General features: G+C 44.7%; 1 protein-coding gene across 1 annotated transcript; it reads right to left on the bottom strand.

The window, feature by feature from the left end:
* Window positions 1–6293: 6293 nt before the first annotated feature.
* Window positions 6294–11105, bottom strand: LOC117058515 (growth-regulated alpha protein-like). The gene is made up of 4 exons (XM_033169709.1): window positions 10959–11105; window positions 8033–8159; window positions 7603–7687; window positions 6294–6558 (listed from the first exon to the last, which is right to left on the bottom strand). The coding sequence occupies exons 1-4, from the start codon at window positions 11038–11040 to the stop codon at window positions 6553–6555; spliced, it is 300 nt and encodes a 99-aa protein (XP_033025600.1). The 5' UTR covers window positions 11041–11105; the 3' UTR covers window positions 6294–6552.
* Window positions 11106–11825: the final 720 nt, after the last annotated feature.

The following is an 11825-nucleotide window of genomic DNA, read 5'->3' as shown; positions in this document are numbered from 1 at the left end:
CACCACTCCTCTAGCTCTAAGCCTTCTTCTTCCGTGGCTTCCCTAGGGGGTTCCTCAGCTGTAGCTTCCCACCACTCTTCGCCATCCAGCCAGTCCCTGACACCAACTTTTCGGACAGCCATCGTGTTTGCGCTGATGAAAGCTTCAGGGAACTGGAGTTCCGGGCTGGGAAACAAATCAGGTAACGGCCAACGGCTGAAGGACATTCCTGCCCCTCTCCGGTCTGTACAGCAACATAAGAATGAGACTTGAAATGCAGTTGGTGGTGGTGCGAGGAGAACAACCGCACTGCATTTCTGGCCATTAATGTGTATATAGCCTCCGTTGTCCCTGGAGGAACAGGGGACAGTGCTGCAGAAGGAGGAGATTGGGGTCCGAGGCCACGACAACAACCCAGTTAGTCTGAATTGGCTTCAGCTGCTACAATTCTTGAGGGTCAGCATGAGAAGCTTACACAAACCCTGCCACAGATAGTTCCAGGAGGCCCTCAGTGACCTTCAAGAAGACTGGGAATGGAGATGAGGGCTTATACAATAATTCGAGGTGTTTATTTAATTTATTAGCAGGCTTTTAAAATGATGGCTTTGGATTGTTTGCTGCAGCCCGCGGCTAATTAGCACTTATTTGCCTTGCTTCAGGCACAGGCGTTTCCTCAGTTCACTATACCGCTGAATAAATTTGCTGAAATCCAAATGCTAACTACTGAGTATCTAGCAAATGGCACAATGGCGAAACCTGGGATCTAAAACACAGGTATCTGTAATTTTTAAAAAAGCTTCAGAAATCTCCCCCCATAATTCCCTCTCTGTCCTCGTTTTTTTTTAAACAGGGCAAATACTAACTTCAGAAAGGGTGATTATGATGGGTAATTCCTTTGTCCGTCAGCCGCCAAAGTGCCACAATAAAAAGCTTCTCAGCAAGGTAAATTGTGGGGAAGGAGTGGGCTTCCAGACTGGGGAAGAGCCATAGCTCCATGATAAATCATTTGCCTTGCATGCAGAAAGTCCCAGGTTTAATCACCAGCATCTCCAGATAGGGATGGGAATGTCCCATGCCTGGAGAGCTGCTGTCGGTCAGTAGACTGTGCAAGATGGGACCAAGGGCCTGGCTAGATATAGCACCTCCCTTTGCTGGTGGACTCTAGTTCCCATCAACCCCAGGCAGCACAGGCAAGGGGCAGGCTTTCTCCTTGCATCGTGATGACATGTAGGTGGTCTGCCCATTGAATTTGGGATAAAGGTAAAGGACCCCTGACAGTTAAGTCCAGCCGCGAATGACTCTGGGGTTGCGACGCTCATCTCGCTTTACAGTGGTACCTCTGGTTATGTACTTAATTCGTTCTGGAGGTCCGTTCTTAACCTGAAACTGTTCTTAACCTGAAGCACCACTTTAGCTAATGGGGCCTCCCGCTGCCGCTGCACCGCCAGAGCACAATTTCTGTTCTTAACCTGAAGCGTCATTTTTGGGTTAGCGGAATTTGTAACCTGAAGCGTATGTTACCTGAGGTACCACTGTACTGGCCGAGGGAGCCAACGTTTGTCCACAGACAGTTTTTCTGGGTCATGTGGCCAGCATGACTAAGCCGCTTCTGGCAAAACCCGAGCAGCGCACGGAAATGCCATTTACCTTCCCACCGGAGCGGTACCTATTTATCTACTTGCACTTTGACATGCTTTTGAACTGCTAGGTTGGCAGGAGCTGGGACCGAGCAACGGGAGCTCACCCCGTTGCAGGGATTCGAACCACCGACCTTCCGATCGGCAAGCCCTAGGCTCTGTGGTTTAGACCACAGCGCCACCCACGTCCCCTACGCAATTTGGGATAGGCTATAGCATACCCCTCAACCATCCCTATCAGTGATGCAGCATGGGTTGCTAGTGCCCGGGACCGTGCGAAGGGGGTGGATGGGTAACGAACGGAGTAAGAATGCACATTCAACTGCTTAAAAGCATCTCCATCACCCAGGAGATCACAGCCGCAGAGATAAGAAAACAAGAGTCGTTCTGTTATCTGGAGAGGTCACTTCCTGATTTGCATGGAGAAGCCGTTTTCAGTGGGGCCCACAGAGATGTATTTAGGCAGCACCAGGTGTTGAAATTTTGCACGCCTAACAATTTTGTGCCTGGGGCAACCCCTCCACACACACACACAGACACTATGTCACTGGTCCCAATTTGAGCAGAACATACTGGAATACTGGACATACCAGTATAAAGCAGCTCCCAATGTTCCTTACTGTGATTCTGACGTTAAGCTATAAAAGTTGATGGAGTTCAACGTTTCATGCTAAGCTCTGCCTCATCCACAGTGTTGTATAGTGAACAGTGTTGGACTAATGCCAAGAGGGAAGGCCAAAATTTCAAACCTGCACTTGGCTATGGAGCTCACAGGGCTATGAAGCTCACCATCTCTCAGCCAAATGCACCTTGCAGGTAATTTTACCTTTACAGATTGTTAGGAGGACAAAAAAAATGGCGGTGGGGAAGAGAATCGTGTATGGCACCTTGAACACTTTCGAGAAAATGCAGGATTGAAAAGTCGTTAATGCAATAAAAACGGTTCATCTTATCTCATCGGGCGCCTCGTTTTTGGCAAAATAAGTTTAAAAGGATGGATTAAAATAAATAGAACAAATCATTGCACGTGTGTCTGCCAAATCCATTTATTTGCTCAATTTTCAAAAAAATCAGGAAATGGAATGTGACTATTTTAGAAGTCTATGTCATTGCTATGACTCCCCCCCCCCTTTATTTTTTATTTTTTTAAAAAAAACCATGGCTGAGCTCCTGGGCTTTTGTTTTGAGTGTGTGATTCCCAGTATTGCAAAAGAGTTGTGGCTTGATCAAACAGCAGTGATTCAATCCATGAGTGCTCTGTTTTCAAACTCTCGGAGCCCACAATGACTTGCTGATCAGAGATGTCATGCTGTGAATTAGAATTGTTTGTTTCAAAAAGAGCCCCTGAACATCATGCGTGCACAGATCTCATAACGATGCTAAAGGGCTTCTCCGTTGCAGGAGGTAAAACCTGAGTAACAGTCCCCAAGGAGAATTAAAAGTGTTCAGTGGCCATGAAATGCTGACTAACAGCTGTGTGTGTGTGTGTGTGTGTGTGTGTGTGTCAGGGAATGGAAAACCAGGTATTGTGGTGGGCATGACTTATTGGCTGGCATCCTGAACAGAAACAATCCACACTTCAACACTTTGTTGCACGCCCTGTTTTTAAATTATGCAATTCCTAACCACAACCTGGATGCGGATTTAGTCAGGTGGCTCAGATGTCCCCTGACAGTAATCATGGCTCCAATCCTCAGCCCATTATGTGGGCATGATCCCCATTGAATTTGATCGAACTTACGTCTGAGTAGACATGGTTGGCCTTGCAGCCAATGCCTTGCTTTGTTACTTTTGACAAATTATTATCAACAGCTGTAGAGGAAATCTGGTAAGAGCCGCTTTTTTAAAGCTCCCGAGGAAATCTTCCCCTTCTCCTATCATAGCTGAAACTAGAGGGAATGCTTCAGAAAGTACAGAAAAGGAGTGCAAAATTCATCACTCTTGGCAGCCACATTTATATTTTTGCTAATCTGGTGCAGGAAGATTGGAAGAAATTTAAAGAATATTTGAAACGACGTGAAAAGTTAGATGTCTGAAATTGAAATCAGAGGACATTATAGGCGATAGCAATAAAATGTTAGATTAAAATAGGGTATAAGAAGGTAGAATTGTGATTTTGTGTGTTTTTGTTAGGAATGAGATTATAGATATAAGATGATAGATAAGGATTAAGATTAGTTGAGAAAGAAGAATTTAAAGGTGTTATAAAGTTGCTATAGTATATTTGAAATGAACGCAGAAGAGAGGACGGGAGGAAGTCCCCAAAATAAGGTTATAAATAAGATTAGTCTAGTTAAATAGATGTTCGATTGTGAGGTTTGTTTTTTGTTTTTTAGTTGTGTTGTTGTATATTGTATTCGTGTTTTGTTTTGTATTTTGTATTTTGTATGTATTTTTTAAAAAAATACCAATAAATTCTTATAAAAACATATATATTTTTGCTAATCTAAGGCCGCAATCCTATACACATATACCTGAAGTCCCATTGGATTGAATCAGATTGACTTTTGATTAGTGAGCAGACATGCAGAAGATTGTGCTGTATTTATTTGTAAACACATTTTCCATCAAAAATGCCCTGCTTTTTCCCGCTGCATCCTACATGCTTTCTTCCCTTAGCATCATCAGTGGTCTCTGTATCTCACTCCTCGTTTTAATAAATCACGCATTAGCATTTGTTTACTGCCAAGAAATCATTATCTGAAGCCATGGTTTGTTGCTTCTTGCAAACCTTGGTTTGGGTCAACTATGGATTGAAGTTACCACAGTTTGTGCAGCCATGCTCTACCTGACACTCTCCAAGCCGCAAAGGCACGAGACGGGAACAGCAAGAAAACAAAAAACTTGAGAAAAACCATACTGTGTTTGATTATCAGCGAGACAGTTTATTGTTAGCTCATACCGTGTTTCCCCGAAAATAAGACACTGTTTTATTTTATTTTTTTCCTCAAGAAAACACACTATGGCTTATTTTCGGGGGATGTCTTATTTTCACGGAAACACGGTAGTTTGTTAAACAAACTATGGCTTAGCTTTGTGTGCAAACCAGGCCAATGGGACCTTTTTTCTGAATAAACACGCAAGGGGATTAGGACATTTGTGAATCTTCCTCAAATTTCTCTCAAATAACATAATAGCAACGTTAAAAATTGCAGCCCTATCAAGGCAAAATGTTACGAACCGCCACAGGATGAAGCCATTAGTGTTATAAACTTGATGACCTTGCTGCATGAAGTAGTCTAGGCCAGACCTTTGGCCTTTAGGTAAGCTTGTTGTGTTTTTTTAAGGGGAAGGTACTTTTGCTGTACTGTAACATTTTTATCTCCTTATTTTATACTGGCTGCTGCTTATGTTTAAAATTTTAATCTCCATTATATATAAACAGGCCATAAGGCAGGACAGAATAATAATAAACATGTATTCGGTCTGAGCATTGAGCCCAGCCCTGAAGGCTTTCTTGGTTTTGATGCCATTTCAGATAGCAGAAACCGGGGAGAGGCTTTTCTGTGGTGGCCCCTTGTTTAATAGAGTAGCCTCTCCACAGAACTCTAATAAGCTCCAATCTTGGTTCTATTTTGGTGTTTATTAAAAACATGTGTGCTCTCCATCTTTTCCTATGTTTTCTTAAGGTCAGGAATTAATAGTGCCCTTAGGGTTATCAACTGCATTTTTTTAAAAATGTACTTTTCCTGTTTATTTGTTTTAATTTTGAGATACTTGGTAGTAACGTACAGTCATACCTCGGGTTACGGCCGCTTCAGGTTGTGTGTTTTCGGGTTGCGCACCCCCCCACACACACACCTGGAAGTACCAGAATGGGTTACTTCTGGGTTCGGTGCCTCACGCATGCACAGAAGCGCCGAATTGTAACCCCCGCATGCACAGACGCGGCGCTGCGGGTTGCGGACGCGCCTCCTGCACAGATCGCGTTCGCAACCCGAGCGTCTACTGTATATAAATAAAAATTCAACAGACTCTGGAAGAAAAATGTAGTTGAATGCACTATAATTAGAAAAAAACATTTTATTTATTTTTATACAGAATGTGTGGCATTCCACAGTTAAACAGATAAGAAAAGGAATTTATAATCCAGAGACACAATGATAAAATGCTCATTCCCTAAAAAAAAAAACACCATGGCAGTATGCCATACATTGAAGACATGAAATATCCAAGTGTACATAGAACATCACTGTTCTTTACAAGGTTTTTTTTAAATTAAAAAAAATCCTTATTTAAATATACTCATTAAGCAAAGGTCATTAAGCAAAATTCATTCCATAGTTTCATAGCCAGGTTTTCAGCAATAATATCAGTGAGTTGTACCTTCACAGCAATGAGCCAGTGTGTCTGGCTATAAACCAGAAGGTTAGTGGTTCAAGCCCACCCAGGGACAACTGTGGGCAAGATTCCTGCATTGCAGGGGGGTTGGACTAGATGACCCACGGGGTCCCTTCCAGCTCCACAATTCTATGAATATACGTGTAATCAAAAAGGGGCCAGGGCTTTTGTGCCGCTCCCATTCATTTCAGTGGAGGCTGCCCAGAAGACTATTAGCTGAATGGCACTCTTTGGCATTTTATCGATATACAGAACTTAATGCAGAGAATATTTCTATCCCACCCTCCCGTTGTAGAAACAGTGCTCAGAGTAGGCAGCAGTGGATCAAAAAGTGTTGCAGTGCACATTCATTTGGCTTCACAGAATACATAACAGTGGCATCTAGCGTGCTGAATCCATCAGGTGTCCGGATATAGCTACAGGTAGCAATAAATACATTCAAATCAGTTTCGATAATAAATACGAGTGGATAGTTGTAAAGTGGTTCAGTTCTTAAGGTGCTCGGCAGTAGACTTTGCATCCAGCTTCTCTAACCAGAGGGCTTTCCACAACTGCTCCATACCCATGCCCAAAGCATTTTTCGCAGCTTGTCGTGTTAGGGCTGAAACCAGAAAAGGAATATATATATATATATATATATATATATATATATATATATATGCAAATGAGAACATGAGAAACTGCAAAGCTTGTTGCCTCATATGACCTTCTGAAAGCACTTCATGCCACAACCCAATAGGTGTATGTCATCATGAGCTACATATTGTCAGCTGCCTGGATGATTATCTGTACTTATTTTATTTCAAATGAGGCTGTATAGCACCTTGATCCCTTTATAATAATGGCAGTGCAGAAATCCTTTTCATAAATAAATGGACTGGTGCCATTAATTTGAGTTTCCCACATACCGTATTTTTTCGCTCCATAGGGCGCACCGGACCATAGGGCGCACCTCGTTTTAGAGGAGGAAACAAGAAAAAAAATATTTTTCTGGTTTTCCTCCTCTAAAAGCCCTGGGTCTTTTTGAGGATCAGCTAAAAGTTTTGCAGCTTTTTTTTTTTGCAAAGGGGGAAAAGCAAAGCTCCTTTTGCAAAGGGGGAAAAGCAAAGAGGAAAAGCCCCATTTTTATGGGGTTCAACTCACATTTCTGCAGCTGCTAAAGGAAATCTAATCAGCCAGTCACATGTCACTGGGGAAACAAACAACCTCCCTCTGCAGCACATTCAACAAAGGAGGGCGGGGCTGAAAGGGAGCCGGGGACTCTTATCTCTCTCCCGATCTCTTGCTGATCAGCTACTGAGCGGGGTCCTTTCAACACCCCCTTTTCTCTTTGTAAAATAAAAAGCACAATCTGCTTTTGGCCTCTGGGCAATTCAGCTCCAGGGACCACCATTCGTCCCATAAGAGGCACAGATATTTCCCCTTACTTTTCAGGAGGAAAAAAGTGTGTCTTATGGAGCGAAAAATACGGTAATTGGTTTTAGCAATAAAAGGGGAGGCTCTCAGACACAGAGCTTAAAGCGCTGACCTGCAGCTAGAAATGCAGCACATAAAGGAAGCCCTGAGATTTCCACTAGGGATCCCAAATTATATTGCGAAGCCCCCGTCCTGCTCGCGGCTCCTCCTTAGCGCTTTCTGTAGTTACCGTTGCGATAATCTTGTTGACGATCAGCTTGACCCACGGCGCTTGGGGGTCCAGGCAGACTTTCCTCCCGTTGTTCAGGGTGGCTCTGTTCAGAGAAGGCAAAGAATCGAGCTGGTGAGCGAAGGGGTTTTTCGCACAGCGCACAGTCGCAAGGGAGGAGCTGGGCCCAGGCCAGAAGAAGAAGTGTTTGGATTTGATATCCCGCTTTTCACTACCCGAAGGAGTCTCAAAGCGGCTAACATTCTCCTTTCCCTTCCTCCCCCACAACAAACACTCTGTCAGGTGAGTGGGGCTGAGAGACTTCAGAGAAGTGTGACTAGCCCAAGGTCACCCAGCAGCTGCATGTGGAGGAGCGGGGACGCGAACCTGGTTCCCCAGATTACGAGTCTACCGCTCTTAACCACTACACCACACTGGCCAGGACACTTACATGACTTCAGGAACGACGCAGTGAGGTCCCTCGGGCAGGAGGATGACGGAAGCAATTTGCTTGCGTGGAATCGCACGGGAGACCGTTTGGATGCATTGGCACCGTAGCTCACCGGTCATAGGAGCAGCTGCGGAGGGAGAGCGCAAGAACTTAGCAATGCAACCCTAGACATATTTACTGAGAAGCAAATCACAAAAGGGATCTTTTCCTGGCTTCGTCCCAGGAAAATATATCTAGTGCAACCACACTGAACTCTTAACCCAGCCTCCTTCTTAACAGGTCAATATATATATATACAGTATTTAATAAAAAATACAATACATTGCCTCAAAGCTTAAGTCCACATTAGAGGGCAAATTGTGAGCTTACATTCAGTCCTTTCTATCAAACCAGCACTGTCAAGGTTTCCCATTTCCTTTTGGCATCCAGCACAGTATTTCAATCTCACGGACTTTGCTGGCGTTTTAAACAGCACTGGTGCCTTCCCCTGTCTGTCACACACCTTCAAGGTTCATTTTAATGCAATCGTGGCAAGCCCTTCTGCCACTTGCCTTCTGATGGGTGGGTATCCTCGGGTTCTTCCACTATTTAGCTCTGAACAGACACACCCTAGGCTGCATGTAGTCTCTGGGAAATTAGTTCCCCAAGCCCCCTGAATTAATATGAGCTTAGTAGCATCGCTACTCCCAATAAAAACACTTTCAACATTTTAGCCTTCCCAAAATGGGGTGTGCCAGCATGGAGCAAAGGAGTGACACTTCCACAGCCGAATTTGAGCCAGATTTCTGCCTGTGAACTTGATTTCCGTATGAATATGTGCAAGGTGAATTTCCTCCACGGCTGTACAGCCTCAAACTAGTTCACACGCACCCCTGGCACCAGAAGGCGAAGTTGTGCAGCTTCCATTCAGGCGTGAACTAAGCCCCTTTCATTTAAGGAATTAGCAAGTGCATGTAAGTTCTGTACTTGCATGGCCAAGAGAAACTCTGGTAGCAGTGGAATTTGCTACCAAGGAGTGTGGTGGAGTCTCCTTCTTTGGAGGTCTTTAAGCAGAGGCTTGACAGCCATCTGTCAGGAATGCTTTGATGGTGTTTCCTGCTTGGCAGGGGGTTGGACTGGATGGCCCTTGTGGTCTCTTCCAACTCTATGATTCTATGATTCTATGATTCTTCAAAGAGCATCTGTGTTGAAAGCAGTCTGTGCAGCCTAATTCTTTCAGGAGCGCAAACACCGAGGGGGATGACAACTCTGCAGCCAGGAGGCACCAAACTCTTGAGAATTTTGCCCAGAACACCAGATCTTACCAGCTCCAGAATCAAAACTAAATAATAATAATAATAATAATAATAATAATAATAATAATAATAATAATAAATCTTCCAGTAGCACCTTAGAGACCAACTAAGTTTGTTCTTGGTATGAGCTTTCGTTGGTCTCTAAGGTGCTACTGGAAGGGGTAAAAATTATTTTTTATTTTGTTTTGTTCCAGCTCCAGAATGGCATTCTAACTTAGATGCTTCGATAGTGTAGGCACCATCCAATCACAGACGCTTTTAAAATTTCACCGCTGTTGGACTTGAGGTGCCCAGATCTGGCTAGATCATGTATTAGGATGTTAGATGCCTAGTCTTAGAGCTTTGGGCACCCCCATCTCCTAGTCGTATCGTCCAGGCTTTATCACAACTAACTTCTCTGCATGGTTATTTTCACCAAATGAAGACAGAAGGTCTCTGGAACCTGATCATTACATAATCAGCCTTGGAGCAGAAGTGTAGCAAAGCCCTCTTCAAACATTTGTTGAGCTTGGGGGGGGGGGTGCTTCAGCTCCCAACCTCAATGTGTTCATAATGGTGTGAAAAGAGACTAAATCCTGTATGTTGCATGCCTGTCCAATCAACTTGCCTTAACTCGCTACTAAATATGTAGAAGTCAGGAGCAGAGACAGTGGCTGTCGAATTTTTCAACTTCTCCAAATTAAACCCCCCCCCCCCCCAAGCGGTTCTAAAAAGCTGTAGCATGACTTGGGAATGCAAAAGATATTTTGGTGAAATCTATATAATTTAGTTTTGCTTGGCAAGTAAAAGAGCATGTAAAATTGCATAGGAATAATTGAAAAATGATAGCCAATTATTTGCAGCAATGATGCTGATGACCTGACATTTTCTGAAGGCAAAATAACGAATTCTTTGGTTTTCTGAAAGCAGTTCTTCACCAGAGTCCTACCAAGCTAAATATTATCCAATCACAAAAAATAGCAGATTTGAATCCCTCGCATCTGAAAGCATATTTTTAATACCCCCCCCATCTGCAAAAGCTAAGTTTCACCCCCTAAAACGACACACCTTAGTGGTACAACTTCGCCCCTCTGCCCCCCATTTATCCAGCAAAAAAAGCAACTTTAATGTGAACAGCTCAGAGCTCCTCTGAGCATGAGCAGAGTTCTTCTGCCTCACAAAACACAGCAAATCTACAGACAGTGGGGACGGGGGCGCGGCTAGGTTTACAAAATTTCCAAGTCGGAGACCAGGGCATCTGCTATCTCCCATCACCTCGCGTTTTAGAAGCTGCGTCCCACCCGTCGCAGATCTTAAAGTCATCTTTAGGACCTTCGGCGAAGTCTGCCTCTCTACCAACCATCCAGCCGGCTTTTTTTGTTTCGTTTCCGAGGCAGGATTCCCTCCCCTCCCCTGAATGCGGCTTTAAATTTGCAACGGAGGCGGCGACGGTGCCTCCGGGAGCTTGCGGAGTTTTCTCACCCCCGACGGCTGCCCCCAAAGGATGGATTTTGGACCCTAGCAGAGCTTCCAGGAAACCCCAGCGGCACCTGGCGCCCCGCATGCAATCGCCCACCCCCACCCCGAAATGCAAATCGGCGCAGAAAGGATGCTAATGGACCGCCCCGTCGATGCACCTGAGGTTAACATACCCTGGCTGTGCGAAGCGCTCCCGGCTAGCAGCAAGCAGACCAGCAGGACGGCCACGCAGGGGACTGGACGGCACGGATTCATTGTTGCAGCAGCGGGTGCCAAGGCGCTCAGAGCCGATGCGGATCCCCGACGTGATGCTGCAGCGGCCGTCGAGACGCTCTGAGCTGCCCTGTCTCGCCGGCAGGTCTTTTATCGGCCCCAGCTGCTGCGATCCCCGCCGGCGCCGCGGAGGGGCGCTCGAGGTACGAGTCCCGCCCCCTTCCCCCTCGCGCTGCCCTGGCATTGGCGCGGTGCGGGCGTCGGGCCAATAGGTCGGGTGAGAGATGCGACAGGAGCTGTCCTTGCCAGGGGCAATTCCCGTCGGAAGCAGCAGGTGTCGCTGTCTGCGGTACCAATTGGGAGATGGGGTTGTGGTTTTTTTTTTAACCCTTTCCTTTTCTTGCCATCTGGGTGAATTCATCTCCATCATCAATGCCTGTTTTTCATTCAGGCTCCAGATTTTGTTTTATCTACTGGAGTTGTGTGTGTGTGTGTGTAACTGATTTTATCCGATGGTGCAGGAGGGAACGAACAAATTAAAATGAATAATAAACCAGCAAGATCAAGTATTCCAAAAGGACTGGAGTAATTTTATACCATAGGCCTATCTGAAAGATATCTGAAAGAGACCAACTTAGTTGGTCTCTAAGGTGCTACTGGAAGGATTTTTTTTTATTTTTTATTTTGTTTTGAAAGATTATTGTAAGCAATTAAAGTCACTAGCAGGGTCGTCTGAAGACTTGTAACGAGAAATTTTCTACCTTTCCATATTTATTTAAATTTTGAGTTATTTTGTAATGAGCGTAATCAGAATTGGAAAATGTACA

This window comes from Lacerta agilis, chromosome 14 (genome assembly GCF_009819535.1).
Source record: "Lacerta agilis isolate rLacAgi1 chromosome 14, rLacAgi1.pri, whole genome shotgun sequence".
NCBI lineage: Eukaryota > Metazoa > Chordata > Lepidosauria > Squamata > Lacertidae > Lacerta > Lacerta agilis.
Note: the sequence above shows the minus strand (reverse complement) of the source record. Positions and strands in the feature narration are given on the sequence as shown.